The 17318-nt window shown below is 43.1% G+C and overlaps 1 protein-coding gene across 1 annotated transcript in view; it reads right to left on the reverse strand.

The window, feature by feature from the left end:
- LOC121549450 (uncharacterized protein C8orf34-like) overlaps positions 1–17318 on the reverse strand; it is a gene marked incomplete at both ends in the record, with an annotated part of 136753 nt that overhangs the window by 13816 nt on the left and 105619 nt on the right. The window contains 3 exon segments of the mRNA XM_045217217.1: positions 3037–3168; positions 3880–3907; positions 3909–4025. Coding sequence (XP_045073152.1) covers positions 3037–3168; positions 3880–3907; positions 3909–4025 — 277 coding nt within the window.

Raw genomic sequence — 17318 nt, forward strand, 5'->3', positions numbered from 1 at the left:
CTAGAGGGCAACCAGTGGGTCCGTCTCCTCTATACCATGTTTCTTGTAGGATGACAATGTCTGTATTTCCGATTTCTTTGGTGAAGTCCAGATTCCTGCTCTTTAGGCCAAAGGCAGATGACCTCAGGCCTTGGATATTCCAGGATGAAATAGTGAAGGCTTTGTGTTCCATAAAGTGTCTAATGTTGTTGGTTGTGTGGTTTGGCCTCAGGCCAGTAATTGTGAGCAGAGCCTGCTGAGCATCTGGTACATGCCATTGGCTTGGGCTAGTGTAAGAGTGGGTGTTGGGCCTGTTTGCCTGCTCACGGCCTGGGCGTATGTGTGACTTTCATGTTGAGGCCCTCTTTGTGGGAGTGGGGGGCTTGGGGTGGGTAGGAGGGGCATAGGTCTGATCTGAGGGGGCCTAAATGGGGTGTGGGCATGGTTGACTTGGGGGGAGTTAATTGGTTGGGGTGGGGGTGTAGATGTGGTTGATGGTGCTGTGGTCTGGATGTAGGTCCTCTCTGCGGGGGTCCTCTATGTGTAGGTCCTGGGGGTCCCGCAGGTCTGGGAGAGTGTCTCGCTGGTCTGGGCGGGGTGTCTGTTGATCTGTTGCTCCTGTGTGAGGTGTTGGGTCTGCGGTTGAGGGCGATATCCTTTAGGGTCCGGGCGAAGGTGGGCACTGCTGCCTTGTATAGGTGGACCTGGTCGTAAAGGCTGTTCACGTCCAGGGTGGAGTGGTGGGCCAGGAAGACATTTGGTTTTGATGCACAGTCACGGGAAATACTTGCGTTTACCCGCTGTATGGTAGCAGGGTGGAAGTCTTTTCGTGGTAACAGGGTTGAGATAACCACTTGTGCGTTGGGGAAAGTAGAAGAAGCTTTTTCTATCACGCCCTTGAGTGATGTGGCCACCCTTTCCTGCTGTGTTCTCAGGTCGTTTGTGCCTGTGTGTATTATTATGTGGCTGGGTGATCCTAGTCGGTCCTTAGACAGAAGGTCTAGGGCGCGCTGGGTATTTGGACACCAGAGTTTAGACACTGTGTGTTTTGGAAAAAGTTTATTTTCTTGTATGTATTTCTCTCTCTCTCTCTCTCTCTCTCTCTCTCTCTCTCTCTCTCTCTCTCTCTCTCTCTCTCTCTCTCTCTCTCTCTCTCTCTCTCTCTCTCTCTCTCTCTCTCTCTCTCTCTCTCTCTCTCTCTCTCTCTCTCTCTCTCTCTCTCTCTCTCTCTCTCTCTCTCTCTCTCTCTCTCTCTCTCTCTCTCTCTCTCTCTCAATTTCAATTCAATTTAAGGGCTTTATTGGCATGGGAAACGTGTGTTAACATTGCCAAAGCAAGTGAAGTAGATAGTAAACAAAAGTGAAATAAACAATAAATATTAACAGTAAACATTACACTCAGAAGTTTCAAAAGAAAAAAGACATTTCAAATGTCATATTATGTATATATACAGTGTTGTAACAATGTGCAAATAGTTAAAGTACAAATGGGAAAATAAATAAACATAAATATGGGTTGTATTTACAATGGTGTTTGTTCTTCACTGGTTGCCCTTTTCTTGTGGCAACAGGTCACAAATATTGCAGCTGTGATGGCACACTGTGGTTTTTCACCCAGTAGATAAGGGAGTTTATCAAAATTGGGTTTGTTTTCGAATTCTTTGTGGATCGCTGTAATCTGAGGGAAATATGTGTCTCTAATATGGTCATACATTTGGCAGGAGGTTAGGAAGTGCAGCTCAGTTTCCACCTCATTTTGTGGGCAGTGTGCACATAGCCTGTCTTCTCTTGAGAGCCAAGTCTGCCTACGGCGGCCTTTCTCAATAGCAAGGCTATGCACACTGAGTCTGTACATAGTCAAAGCTTTCCTTAAGTTTGGGTCAGTCACAGTGGTCAGGTATTCTGCCACTGTGTACTCTCTGTTTGGGGCCAAATAGCATTCTAGTTTGCTCTGTTTATTTGTTTGTTCTTTCCAATGTGTCAAGTAATTCTCTTTTTGTTTTCTCATGATTTGGTTGGGTCTAATTGTGTTGTTGTTGTTGTTGTTGTTGTCCTGGGGCTGTGTGGGGTCTGTTTGTGTTTGTGAACAGAGCCCCAGGACAAGCTTACTTAGGGGACTCTTCTCCAAGTTCATCTCTCTGTAGGTGATGGCTTTGTTATGGAAGGTTTGGGAATCACTTCCTTTTAAGTGGTTATAGAATTTAACGGCTCTTTTCTGGATTTTGATAATTAGCGGGTATTGGCCTAATTCTGCTCTGCATGCATTATTTGGTGTTTTACGTTGTACACGGAGGATGTTTTTGCAGAATTCTGCATGCAGAGTCTCAATTTGGTGTTTGTCCCATTTTGTGAATTCTTGGTTGGTGAGCGGACCCCAGACCTCACAACCATAAAGGGCAATGGGTTCTATAACTGATTCAAGTATTTTTAGCCAGATCCTAATTGGTATGTCAAATTTTATGTTCCTTTTGATGGCATAGAAGGCCCTTCTTGCCTTGTCTCTCAGATCGTTCACAGCTTTGTGGAAGTTACCTGTGGCGCTGATGTTTAGGCCGAGGTATGTATAGTTTTTTGTGTGCTCTAGGGCAACGGTGTCTAGATGGAATTTGTATTTGTGGTCCTGGCAACTGGACCTTTTTTGGAACACCATTATTCTCTCTCTCTCTCTCTCTCTCTCTCTCTCTCTCTCTCTCTCTCTCTCTCTCTCTCTCTCTCTCTCATCTGGCGCTGGCCCATTGGACAGTAAACCATTACTAATTTAATGGGAAATTACATCCAATTAAAAAGGGGACATTGAAACCAATGAGGTAAATAACTGGGGTACAACATGTATCAGTGTCTAAATGCTGTAATGAAAACAGAGGCTGTGCTTGCTGGTTTAAATGTACTTTCCGTTAGCATGCAGAGTTCTGGGGGTTCTGGTGGGAGTATAGGTTAGGTAGCAGCCGAGTACACCCATTGGTAATGACAGAGGTACTGACAGGACTAATAAAAGGTCTTATTGGAGCGATATAAAAACCGTCTATAAATGACATACTGTAGACATAGCTATACTCACAGGACTTGGATTCTGGCGAGGGAGGGGAGATGTTAGACACAGCCAGATCACTCTTAGACTTCTTGGGTTTCTCAGGGTGGATCTGCCAGGGCTTCTCATAACTCCTGAAGTCAGGACCTCCCTTACTCTCTGCTGAAAGTTGATGGTGACCAGGACTGTAGTAAACACAATGACTCGGAATGTTTGTGTGTGTGTGTGTGTGTGTGTGTGTGTGTGTGTGTGTGTGTGTGTGTGTGTGTGTGTGTGTGTGTGTGTGTGTGTGTGTGTGTGTGTGTGTGTGTGTGTGTGTGTGCGGACATGTTTAACTATACTTGTGGTGACCAGTCCTGACAAGAGTAGTAAACAAACAAATATTTGACCAACTGGGGGCATTTTGCTAGTCCCCACATTTCTAGGGGGTTTAGGGTTAAGGTTAGAATTAGGTTTAGGTTTAGGGTTAGGAGTTAGGGTTAGTTTTAGGGTTAGGAGCTAGGTTTAGGGTTAGGGTTAGGTTTTGGGGTTAAGGTTAGTCCCCTGTAGCTCAGTTGGTAGAGCATGGCGCTTGCAACGCCAGGGTTGTGGGTTCGTTTCCCACGGGGGGCCAGTATGAAAATGTATGCACTCACTCAATGTAAGTAGCTCTGGATAAGAGCGTCTGCTAAATGACTAAAATGTAAATGTCAAATGGTTAGAGTTAGTGGTTAAGGAAAATAGGATTTAGAATGGGACTGAATTGTGTTTCCCCACAAGGTTAGTTATACAAGACCGTGTGTGTGTGTGTGTGTGTGTGTGTGTGTACACGATTGCTCACACGTGCATGCTCTGTGAGTTTATGTGAGTGTAGGTGTGTGTGCATGTTCCTACCTGCATCACTCTGGGCCCACAGAGCGGCGGGAGCCCGACAGTGTCCTGTGCAGCTTGCCGGGGCTGCCTTGCTTGGTCTGCAGGTGATTGATGAGAAAAGGGATAGGGTGATCTGGGGTCTCGCTTATCAGACTGGTCATCATCTCCTGGTAGGAGCAGCAGAACAGAGACACGTTAGACAGACGGACAGAGGGACAGAGGGCTGAGGACAGACGGACAGAGGGCTGAGGACAGACGGACAGACGGACAGACGGACAGACGGACAGAGGGCTGAGGACAGACGGACAGAGGGCTGAGGACAGACGGACAGAGGGACAGAGGGACAGACGGACAGAGGGACAGACGGACAGAGGGCTGAGGGGGAGAGATAAAGAGAGAGGAGGAGAGAGAAGGGACGGGAAGGTGATCTAGCAGGTGAGAGAGAGGTAGTGGACATCAGACAGAATAGGGGAGAGAGATAAATAGAGGGGACCAAGTGAATGAGAAAGAGGGGGTGACGGAGGGGATGGGGACGGTCCTGCTTTTCCATAATTAGGGCTTAGTTATTGAAAATAACCACATTTTTAGAAGGGTTCCATGAATGTGTGTATAATCCGTTTGCGAGAGACATGGGAAAAACATTTTTTTACCCCTAGTGGCCGGTTTTGAAGGCATCTCCTGACGTCCTGGGGACGTGCAAAAACGTCCGATTTCAAAGTGAATCTTTAGAGATCCCTCTGGCTGCATGTTAGTCAGCTACTCTAGTCTTGGCTCTGCTACAGTATACAGTATGTTAGTCAGCTACTCTAGTCTTGGCTCTGCCATACAGTATGTTAGTCAGCTACTCTAGTCTTGGCTCTGCCATACAGTATGTTAGTCAGCTACTCTAGTCTTGGCTCTGCTATACAGTATGTTAGTCTGCTACTCTAGTCTTGGCTCTGCTACAGTATACAGTATGTTAGTCAGCTACTCTAGTCTTGGCTCTGCTATACAGTATACATTATGTTAGTCAGCTACTCTAGTCTTGGCTCTGCCATACAGTATGTTAGTCAGCTACTCTAGTCTTGGCTCTGCTACAGTATACAGTATGTTAGTCAGCTACTCTAGTCTTGGCTCTGCTACAGTATGTTAGTCAGCTACTCTAGTATTGGCTCTGCTATACAGTATACAGTATGTTAGTCAGCTACCCTAGTCTTGGCTCTTCTACAGTATACAGTATGTTAGTCAGCTACCAGAGTCTTGGCTCTGCTACAGTATAAAGTATGTTAGTCAGCTACTCTAGTCTTGGCTCTTCTACAGTATACAGTATGTTAGTCAGCTACTCTAGTCTTGGCTCTGCCATACAGTATGGTAGTCAGCTACTCTAGTCTTGGCTCTGCTACAGTATACAGTATGTTAGTCAGCTACTCTAGTCTTGGCTCTGCTATACAGTATACAGTATGTTAGTCAGCTACCCTAGTCTTGGCTCTGCTACAGTATACAGTATGTTAGTCAGCTGCTCTAGTCTTGGCTCTGCAACAGTATACAGTATGTTAGTCAGCTACTCTAGTCTTGGCTCTGCTATACAGTATGTTAGTCAGCTACTCTAGTCTTGGCTCTGATATACAGTATACAGTATGTTAGTCAGTTATTCTAGTCTTGGCTCTGCTACAGTATACAGTATGTTAGTCAGCTACTCTAGTCTTGGCTCTGCTACAGTATACAGTATGTTAGTCAGCTACTCTAGTCTTGGCTCTGCTACAGTATACAGTATGTTAGTCAGCTACTCTAGTCTTGGCTCTGCTATACAGTATGTTAGTCAGCTACCCTAGTCTTGGATCTTCTACAGTATACAGTATGTTAGTCAGCTACTCTAGTCTTGGCTCTGATGTACAGTATGTTAGTCAGCTACTCTAGTATTGGCTCTGCTACAGTATGTTAGTCAGCTACTCTAGTATTGGCTCTGCTATACAGTATACAGTATGTTAGTCAGCTACTGTAGTCTTGGCTCTGCTACAGTATACAGTATGTTAGTCAGCTACTCTAGTCTTGGCTCTGCTACAGTATGTTAGTCAGCTACTGTAGTCTTAGCTCTGCTATACAGTATGTTAGTCAGCTACTCTAGTCTTGCCTCTGCTACAGTATGTTAGTCAGCTACTCTAGTCTTGGCTCTGCTACAGTATGTTAGTCAGCTACTCTAGTATTGGCTCTGCTATACAGTATACAGTATGTTAGTCAGCTACTGTAGTCTTGGCTCTGCTACAGTATACAGTATGTTAGTCAGCTACTCTAGTCTTGGCTCTGCTACAGTATGTTAGTCAGCTACTGTAGTCTTAGCTCTGCTATACAGTATGTTAGTCAGCTACTCTAGTCTTGGCTCTGCTACAGTATGTTAGTCAGCTACTCTAGTCTTGGCTCTGCTACAGTATGTTAGTCAGCTACTCTAGTCTTGGCTCTGATATACAGTATGTTAGTCAGCTACTCTAGTCTTGGCTCTGCTACAGTATACAGTATGTTAGTCAGCTACTCTAGTCTTGGATCTGCTAAAGTATACAGTATGTTAGTCAGCTACTCTAGTCTTGGCTCTGCTACAGTATGTTAGTCAGCTACCATAGTCTTGGCTCTGCTACAGTATACAGTATGTTAGTCAGCTACTCTAGTCTTGGCTCTGCTACAGTATGTTAGTCAGCTATTCTAGTATTGGCTCTGCTATACAGTATACAGTATGTTAGTCAGCTACCCTAGTCTTGGCTCTGCTACAGTATACAGTATGTTAGTCAGCTACCAGAGTCTTGGCTCTGCTACAGTATACAGTATGTTAGTCAGCTACTCTAGTCTTGGCTCTGCTACAGTATACAGTATGTTAGTCAGCTACTCTAGTCTTGGCTCTGATATACAGTATACAGTATGTTAGTCAGCTACCTTAGTCTTGGCTCTGCTATACATTATGTTAGTCAGCTACTCTAGTCTTGGCTCTGCTACAGTATACAGTATGTTAGTCAGCTACTCTAGTCTTGGCTCTGCTACAGTATGTTAGTCAGCTACTGTAGTCTTAGCTCTGCTATACAGTATGTTAGTCAGCTACTCTAGTCTTGGCTCTGCTACAGTATACAGTATGTTAGTCAGCTACTCTAGTCTTGGCTCTGATATACAGTATGTTAGTCAGCTACTCTAGTCTTGGCTCTGCTACAGTATACAGTATGTTAGTCAGCTACTCTAGTCTTGGCTCTGCTAAAGTATACAGTATGTTAGTCAGCTACTCTAGTCTTGGCTCTGCTACAGTATGTTATTCAGCTACCATAGTCTTGGCTCTGCTACAGTATACAGTATGTTAGTCAGCTACTCTAGTCTTGGCTCTGCTACAGTATGTTAGTCAGCTATTCTAGTATTGGCTCTGCTATAGAGTATACAGTATGTTAGTCAGCTACCCTAGTCTTGGCTCTGCTACAGTATACAGTATGTTAGTCAGCTACCAGAGTCTTGGCTCTGCTACAGTATACAGTATGTTAGTCAGCTACTCTAGTCTTGGCTCTGCTACAGTATACAGTATGTTAGTCAGCTACTCTAGTCTTGGCTCTGATATACAGTATACAGTATGTTAGTCAGCTACCTTAGTCTTGGCTCTGCTATACAGTATGTTAGTCAGCTACTCTAGCATTGGCTCTGCTACAGTATGTTTGTCAGCTACTCTAGTCTTGGCTCTGCTACAGTATACAGTATGTTAGTCAGCTACTCTAGTCTTGGCTCTGCTACAGTATACAGTATGTTAGTCAGCTACTCTAGTCTTGGCTCTGCTACAGTATGTTAGTCAGCTACTGTAGTCTTGGCTCTGCTATACAGTATGTTAGTCAGCTACTCTAGTCTTGGCTCTGCTACAGTATACAGTATGTTAGTCAGCTACTCTAGTCTTGGCTCTGCTACAGTATACAGTATGTTAGTCAGCTACTCTAGTCTTGGCTCTGCTATACAGTATACAGTATGTTAGTCAGCTACTCTAGTCTTGGCTCTGCTACAGTATGTTAGTCAGCTACTCTAGTCTTGGCTCTGCTACAGTAAACAGTATGTTAGTCAGCTACTCTAGTCTTGGCTCTGCCATACAGTATGTTAGTCAGCTACTCTAGTCTTGGCTCTGCTACAGTATACAGTATGTTAGTCAGCTACTCTAGTCTTGGCTCTGCCATACAGTATGTTAGTCAGCTACTCTAGTCTTGGCTCTGCTACAGTATACAGTATGTTAGTCAGCTACTCTAGTCTTGGCTCTGCTATACAGTATACAGTATGTTAGTCAGCTACTCTAGTCTTGGCTCTGCTACAGTATGTTAGTCAGCTACTCTAGTCTTGGCTCTGCTACAGTAAACAGTATGTTAGTCAGCTACTCTAGTCTTGGCTCTGCCATACAGTATGTTAGTCAGCTACTCTAGTCTTGGCTCTGCTACAGTATACAGTATGTAAGTCAGCTACTCTAGTCTTGGCTCTGCTATACAGTATGTTAGTCAGCTACTCTAGTATTGGCTCTGCTATACAGTATACAGTATGTTAGTCAGCTACTCTAGTCTTGGCTCTACAACAGTATGCAGTATGTTAGTCAGCTACTCTAGTCTTGGCTCTGCTACAGTATACAGTATGTTAGTAAGCTACTCTAGTCTTGGCTCTGCTATACAGTATACAGTATGTTAGTCAGCTACTCTAGTCTTGGCTCTGCTATACAGTAAGTTAGTCAGCTACTCTAGTCGTGGCTCTGCTGAAATATACAGTATGTTAGTCAGCTACTCTAGTCTTGGCTCTGCTAAAGTATACAGTATGTTAGTCAGCTACTCTAGTCTTGGCTCTGCTACAGTATGTCAGTCAGCTACCATAGTATTGGCTCTGCTACAGTATACAGTATGTTAGTCAGCTACTCTAGTCTTGGCTCAGCTACAGTATGTTAGTCAGCTACTCTAGTATTGGCTCTGCTATACAGTATACAGTATGTTAGTCAGCTACCATAGTCTTGGCTCTGCTACAGTATACAGTATGTTAGTCAGCTACTCTAGTCTTGGCTATGCTACAGTATACAGTATGTAAGTCAGCTACTCTAGTCTTGGCTCTGCTATACAGTATGTTAGTCAGCTACTCTAGTCTTGGCTCTGCTACAGTATGTTAGTCAGCTACTCTAGTATTGGCTCTGCTATACAGTATACAGTATGTTACTCAGCTACTCTAGTTTTGGATCTGATGTACAGTATGTTAGTCAGATACTGTAGTCTTGGCTCTGCTATACAGTATGTTAGTCAGCTACTCTAGTCTTGGCTCTGCTACAGTATACAGTATGTTAGTCAGCTACTCTAGTCTTGGCTCTGATACAGTATGTTAGTCAGCTACTGTAGTCTTAGCTCTGCTATACAGTATGTTAGTCAGCTACTCTAGTCTTGGCTCTGCTACAGTATGTTAGTCAGCTACTCTAGTCTTGGCTCTGCTACAGTATGTTAGTCAGCTACTCTAGTATTGGCTCTGCTATACAGTATACAGTATGTTAGTCAGCTACTGTAGTCTTGGCTCTGCTACAGTATACAGTATGTTAGTCAGCTACTCTAGTCTTGGCTCTGCTACAGTATGTTAGTCAGCTACTGTAGTCTTAGCTCTGCTATACAGTATGTTAGTCAGCTACTCTAGTCTTGGCTCTGCTACAGTATGTTAGTCAGCTACTCTAGTCTTGGCTCTGCTACAGTATGTTAGTCAGCTACTCTAGTCTTGGCTCTGATATACAGTATGTTAGTCAGCTACTCTAGTCTTGGCTCTGCTACAGTATACAGTATGTTAGTCAGCTACTCTAGTCTTGGATCTGCTAAAGTATACAGTATGTTAGTCAGCTACTCTAGTCTTGGCTCTGCTACAGTATGTTAGTCAGCTACCATAGTCTTGGCTCTGCTACAGTATACAGTATGTTAGTCAGCTACTCTAGTCTTGGCTCTGCTACAGTATGTTAGTCAGCTATTCTAGTATTGGCTCTGCTATACAGTATACAGTATGTTAGTCAGCTACCCTAGTCTTGGCTCTGCTACAGTATACAGTATGTTAGTCAGCTACCAGAGTCTTGGCTCTGCTACAGTATACAGTATGTTAGTCAGCTACTCTAGTCTTGGCTCTGCTACAGTATACAGTATGTTAGTCAGCTACTCTAGTCTTGGCTCTGATATACAGTATACAGTATGTTAGTCAGCTACCTTAGTCTTGGCTCTGCTATACATTATGTTAGTCAGCTACTCTAGTCTTGGCTCTGCTACAGTATACAGTATGTTAGTCAGCTACTCTAGTCTTGGCTCTGCTACAGTATGTTAGTCAGCTACTGTAGTCTTAGCTCTGCTATACAGTATGTTAGTCAGCTACTCTAGTCTTGGCTCTGCTACAGTATACAGTATGTTAGTCAGCTACTCTAGTCTTGGCTCTGATATACAGTATGTTAGTCAGCTACTCTAGTCTTGGCTCTGCTACAGTATACAGTATGTTAGTCAGCTACTCTAGTCTTGGCTCTGCTAAAGTATACAGTATGTTAGTCAGCTACTCTAGTCTTGGCTCTGCTACAGTATGTTATTCAGCTACCATAGTCTTGGCTCTGCTACAGTATACAGTATGTTAGTCAGCTACTCTAGTCTTGGCTCTGCTACAGTATGTTAGTCAGCTATTCTAGTATTGGCTCTGCTATAGAGTATACAGTATGTTAGTCAGCTACCCTAGTCTTGGCTCTGCTACAGTATACAGTATGTTAGTCAGCTACCAGAGTCTTGGCTCTGCTACAGTATACAGTATGTTAGTCAGCTACTCTAGTCTTGGCTCTGCTACAGTATACAGTATGTTAGTCAGCTACTCTAGTCTTGGCTCTGATATACAGTATACAGTATGTTAGTCAGCTACCTTAGTCTTGGCTCTGCTATACAGTATGTTAGTCAGCTACTCTAGCATTGGCTCTGCTACAGTATGTTTGTCAGCTACTCTAGTCTTGGCTCTGCTACAGTATACAGTATGTTAGTCAGCTACTCTAGTCTTGGCTCTGCTACAGTATACAGTATGTTAGTCAGCTACTCTAGTCTTGGCTCTGCTACAGTATGTTAGTCAGCTACTGTAGTCTTGGCTCTGCTATACAGTATGTTAGTCAGCTACTCTAGTCTTGGCTCTGCTACAGTATACAGTATGTTAGTCAGCTACTCTAGTCTTGGCTCTGCTACAGTATACAGTATGTTAGTCAGCTACTCTAGTCTTGGCTCTGCTATACAGTATACAGTATGTTAGTCAGCTACTCTAGTCTTGGCTCTGCTACAGTATGTTAGTCAGCTACTCTAGTCTTGGCTCTGCTACAGTAAACAGTATGTTAGTCAGCTACTCTAGTCTTGGCTCTGCCATACAGTATGTTAGTCAGCTACTCTAGTCTTGGCTCTGCTACAGTATACAGTATGTTAGTCAGCTACTCTAGTCTTGGCTCTGCTATACAGTATGTTAGTCAGCTACTCTAGTATTGGCTCTGCTATACAGTATACAGTATGTTAGTCAGCTACTCTAGTCTTGGCTCTGCAACAGTATGCAGTATGTTAGTCAGCTACTCTAGTCTTGGCTCTGCTACAGTATACAGTATGTTAGTAAGCTACTCTAGTCTTGGCTCTGCTATACAGTATACAGTATGTTAGTCAGCTACTCTAGTCTTGGCTCTGCTATACAGTAAGTTAGTCAGCTACTCTAGTCGTGGCTCTGCTGAAATATACAGTATGTTAGTCAGCTACTCTAGTCTTGGCTCTGCTAAAGTATACAGTATGTTAGTCAGCTACTCTAGTCTTGGCTCTGCTACAGTATGTCAGTCAGCTACCATAGTATTGGCTCTGCTACAGTATACAGTATGTTAGTCAGCTACTCTAGTCTTGGCTCAGCTACAGTATGTTAGTCAGCTACTCTAGTATTGGCTCTGCTATACAGTATACAGTATGTTAGTCAGCTACCCTAGTCTTGGCTCTAATACAGTATACAGTATGTTAGTCAGCTACCATAGTCTTGGCTCTGCTACAGTATACAGTATGTTAGTCAGCTACTCTAGTCTTGGCTATGCTACAGTATACAGTATGTAAGTCAGCTACTCTAGTCTTGGCTCTGCTATACAGTATGTTAGTCAGCTACTCTAGTCTTGGCTCTGCTACAGTATGTTAGTCAGCTACTCTAGTATTGGCTCTGCTATACAGTATACAGTATGTTACTCAGCTACTCTAGTTTTGGATCTGATGTACAGTATGTTAGTCAGATACTGTAGTCTTGGCTCTGCTATACAGTATGTTAGTCAGCTACTCTAGTCTTGGCTCTGCTACAGTATACAGTATGTTAGTCAGCTACTCTAGTCTTGGCTCTGATACAGTATACAGTATGTTAGTCAGCTACTCTAGTCTTGGCTCTGCTACAGTATGTTAGTCAGCTACTGTAGTCTTGGCTCTGCTATACAGTATGTTAGTCAGCTACTCTAGTCTTGGCTCTGTTACAGTATACAGTATGTTAGTCAGCTACCATAGTCTTGGCTCTGCTACAGTATACAGTATGTTAGTCAGCTACTCTAGTCTTGGCTCTGCTATACAGTATGTTAGTCAGCTACTCTACTCTTGGCTCTGCTACAGTATGTTAGTCAGCTACTCTAGTCTTGGCTCTGCTACAGTATACAGTATGTTAGTCAGCTACCCTAGTCTTGGCTCTGCTACAGTATACAGTATGTTAGTCAGCTACTCTAGTCTTGGCTCTGCAATACAGTATGTTAGTCAGCTACTCTAGTCTTGGCTCTGCTACAGTATACAGTATGTTAGTCAGCTACTCTAGTCTTGGCTCTGCTATACAGTATACAGTATGTTAGTCAGCTACTCTAGTCTTGGCTCTGCTACAGTATGTTAGTCAGCTACTCTAGTCTTGGCTCTGCTACAGTAAACAGTATGTTAGTCAGCTACTCTAGTCTTGGCTCTGCTACAGTATGTTAGTCAGCTACTCTAGTCTTGGCTCTGATATACAGTATACAGTATGTTAGTCAGCTACTCTAGTCTTGGCTATGCTACAGTATACACTATGTTAGTCAGCTACTCTAGTCTTGGCTCTGCCATACTGTATGTTAGTCAGCTACTCTAGTCTTGGCTCTGCTAGAGTATACAGTATGTTAGTCAGCTACTCTAGTCTTGGCTCTGCTAAAGTATACAGTATGTTAGTCAGCTACCCTAGTCTTGGCTCTGCTACAGTATACATTATGTTAGTCAGCTACTCTAGTCTTGGCTCTGCTACAGTATACAGTATGTTAGTCAGCTACTCTAGTATTGGCTCTGATATACAGTATACAGTATGTTAGTCAGCTACTCTAGTCTTGGCTCTGCTACAGTATACAGTATGTTAGTCAGCTACTCTAGTCTTGGCTCTGCTACAGTATACAGTATGTTAGTCAGCTACTCTAGTCTTGGCTCTGCTATACAGTATGTTAGTCAGCTACTCTAGTCTTGGCTCTGCTACAGTATACAGTATGTTAGTCAGCTACAATAGCCTTGACTCTGCTACAGTATACAGTATGTTAGTCAGCTACTCTAGTCTTGGCTCTGCTATACAGTATGTTAGTCAGCTACTCTAGTCTTGGCTCTGCTATACAGTATGTTAGTCAGCTACTCTAGTCTTGGCTCTGCTAAAGTATACAGTATGTTAGTCAGCTACCCTAGTCTTGGCTCTGCTACAGTATACAGTATGTTAGTCAGCTACTCTAGTCTTGGCTCTGCTACAGTATGTTAGTCAGCTACTCTAGTCTTGGCTCTGCTACAGTATACAGTATGTTAGTCAGCTAATCTAGTCTTGGCTCTTCTACAGTATGTTAGTCAGCTACTCTAGTCTTGGCTCTTCTACAGTATGTTAATCAGCTACTCTAGTCTTGGCTCTGCTAAAGTATACAGTATGTTAGTCAGCTACTCTAGTCTTGGCTCTGCTAAAGTATACAGTATGTTAGTCAGCTACCATAGTCTTGGCTCTGCTACAGTATACAGTATGTTAGTCAGCTACTCTAGTCTTGGCTCTGCTACAGTATACAGTATGTTAGTCAGCTACTATAGTCTTGGCTCTGTTATACAGTATACAGTATGTTAGTCAGCTACTCTAGTCTTGGCTCTGCTACAGTATACAGTATGTTAGTCAGCTACTCTAGTATTGGCTCTTCTACAGTATACAGTATGTTAGTCAGCTACTCTAGTCTTGGCTCTGTCTACAGTATGTTAGTCAGCTACTCTAGTCTTGGCTCTTCTACAGTATGTTAGTCAGCTACTCTAGTCTTGGCTCTGCTACAGTATACAGTATGTTAGTCAGCTACTCTAGTCTTGGCTCTGCTATACAGTATGTTAGTCAGCTACTCTAGTCTTGGCTCTGCTAAAGTATACAGTATGTTAGTCAGCTACCCTAGTCTTGGCTCTGTTACAGTATGTTAGTCAGCTACTCTAGTCTTGGCTCTGCTAAAGTATACAGTATGTTATTCAGCTACCCTAGTCTTGGCTCTGCTAAAGTATACAGTATGTTAGTCAGCTACCCTAGTCTTGGCTCTGCTACAGTATACAGTATGTTAGTCAGCTACTCTAGTCTTGGCTCTGCTACAGTATACAGTATGTTAGTCAGCTACTCTAGTCTTGGCTCTGATATACAGTATACAGTATGTTAGTCAGCTACTCTAGTCTTGGCTCTTCTACAGTATACAGTATGTTAGTCAGCTACTCTAGTCTTGGCTCTGCTACAGTATGTTAGTCAGCTACTCTAGTATTGGCTCTGCTATACAGTATACAGTATGTTAGTCAGCTACCCTAGTCTTGGCTCTGCTACAGTATACAGTATGTTAGTCAGCTACCATAGTCTTGGCTCTGCTACAGTATACAGTATGTTAGTCAGCTACTCTAGTCTTGGCTCTGCTACAGTATACAGTATGTAAGTCAGCTACTCTAGTCTTGGCTCTGCTATACAGTATGTTAGTCAGCTACTCTAGTCTTGACTCTGCTACAGTATGTTAGTCAGCTACTCTAGTATTGGCTCTGCTATACAGTATACAGTATGTTAGTCAGCTACTCTAGTTTTGGATCTGATGTACAGTATGTTAGTCAGATACTGTAGTCTTGGCTCTGCTATACAGTATGTTAGTCAGCTACTCTAGTCTTGGCTCTGCTACAGTATACAGTATGTTAGTCAGCTACTCTAGTCTTGGCTCTGCTACAGTATACAGTATGTTAGTCAGCTACTCTAGTCTTGGCTCTGCTACAGTATGTTAGTCAGCTACTCTAGTCTTGGCTCTGCTACAGTATACAGTATGTTAGTCAGCTACCCTAGTCTTGGCTCTGCTATAGTATACAGTATGTTAGTCAGCTACTCTAGTCTTGGCTCTGCAATACAGTATGTTAGTCAGCTACTCTAGTCTTGGCTCTGCTACAGTATGTTAGTCAGCTACTGTAGTCTTGGCTCTGCTATACAGTATGTTAGTCAGCTACTCTAGTCTTGGCTCTGCTACAGTATACAGTATGTTAGTCAGCTACCCTAGTCTTGGCTCTGCTACAGTATACAGTATGTTAGTCAGCTACTCTAGTCTTGGCTCTGCAATACAGTATGTTAGTCAGCTACTCTAGTCTTGGCTCTGCTACAGTATACAGTATGTTAGTCAGCTACTCTAGTCTTGGCTCTGCTATACAGTATACAGCATGTTAGTCAGCTACTCTAGTCTTGGCTCTGCTACAGTATGTTAGTCAGCTACTCTAGTCTTGGCTCTGCTACAGTAAACAGTATGTTAGTCAGCTACTCTAGTCTTGGCTCTGCTACAGTATGTTAGTCAGCTACTCTAGTCTTGGCTCTGATATACAGTATACAGTATGTTAGTCAGCTACTCTAGTCTTGGCTATGCTACAGTATACACTATGTTAGTCAGCTACTCTAGTCTTGGCTCTTCCATACTGTATGTTAGTCAGCTACTCTAGTCTTGGCTCTGCTAGAGTATACAGTATGTTAGTCAGCTACTCTAGTCTTGGCTCTGCTAAAGTATACAGTATGTTAGTCAGCTACCCTAGTCTTGGCTCTGCTACAGTATACATTATGTTAGTCAGCTACTCTAGTCTTGGCTCTGCTACAGTATACAGTATGTTAGTCAGCTACTCTAGTATTGGCTCTGATATACAGTATACAGTATGTTAGTCAGCTACTCTAGTCTTGGCTCTGCTACAGTATACAGTATGTTAGTCAGCTACTTTAGTCTTGGCTCTGCTACAGTATACAGTATGTTAGTCAGCTACTCTAGTCTTGGCTCTGCTATACAGTATGTTAGTCAGCTACTCTAGTCTTGGCTCTGCTACAGTATACAGTATGTTAGTCAGCTACAATAGCCTTGACTCTGCTACAGTATACAGTATGTTAGTCAGCTACTCTAGTCTTGGCTCTGCTATACAGTATGTTAGTCAGCTACTCTAGTCTTGGCTCTGCTATACAGTATGTTAGTCAGCTACTCTAGTCTTGGCTCTGCTAAAGTATACAGTATGTTAGTCAGCTACCCTAGTCTTGGCTCTGCTACAGTATACAGTATGTTAGTCAGCTACTCTAGTCTTGGCTCTGCTAAAGTATGTTAGTCAGCTACTCTAGTCTTGGCTCTGCTACAGTATACAGTATGTTAGTCAGCTAATCTAGTCTTGGCTCTTCTACAGTATGTTAGTCAGCTACTCTAGTCTTGGCTCTTCTACAGTATGTTAATCAGCTACTCTAGTCGTGGCTCTGCTAAAGTATACAGTATGTTAGTCAGCTACTCTAGTCTTGGCTCTGCTAAAGTATACAGTATGTTAGTCAGCTACCATAGTCTTGGCTCTGCTACAGTATACAGTATGTTAGTCAGCTACTCTAGTCTTGGCTCTGCTACAGTATACAGTATGTTAGTCAGCTACTATAGTCTTGGCTCTGATATACAGTATACAGTATGTTAGTCAGCTACTCTAGTCTTGGCTCTGCTACAGTATACAGTATGTTAGTCAGCTACTCTAGTCTTGGCTCTTCTACAGTATACAGTATGTTAGTCAGCTACTCTAGTCTTGGCTCTGCTATACAGTATGTTAGTCAGCTACTCTAGTCTTGGCTCTGCTACAGTATGTTAGTCAGCTACTCTAGTATTGGCTCTGCTATACAGTATACAGTATGTTAGTCAGCTACTCTAGTTTTGGATCTGATGTACAGTATGTTAGTCAGATACTGTAGTCTTGGCTCTGCTATACAGTATGTTAGTCAGCTACTCTAGTCTTGGCTCTGCTACAGTATACAGTATGTTAGTCAGCTACCCTAGTCTTGGCTCTGCTACAGTATACAGTATGTTAGTCAGCTACTCTAGTCTTGGCTCTGCTACAGTATGTTAGTCAGCTACTGTAGTCTTGGCTCTGCTATACAGTATGTTAGTCAGCTACTCTAGTCTTGGCTCTGCTACAGTATACAGTATGTTAGTCAGCTACCCTAGTCTT

The sequence above is a fragment of the Coregonus clupeaformis genome, unplaced genomic scaffold (assembly GCF_020615455.1).
Source record: "Coregonus clupeaformis isolate EN_2021a unplaced genomic scaffold, ASM2061545v1 scaf0966, whole genome shotgun sequence".
NCBI classification, from domain to species: domain Eukaryota; kingdom Metazoa; phylum Chordata; class Actinopteri; order Salmoniformes; family Salmonidae; genus Coregonus; species Coregonus clupeaformis.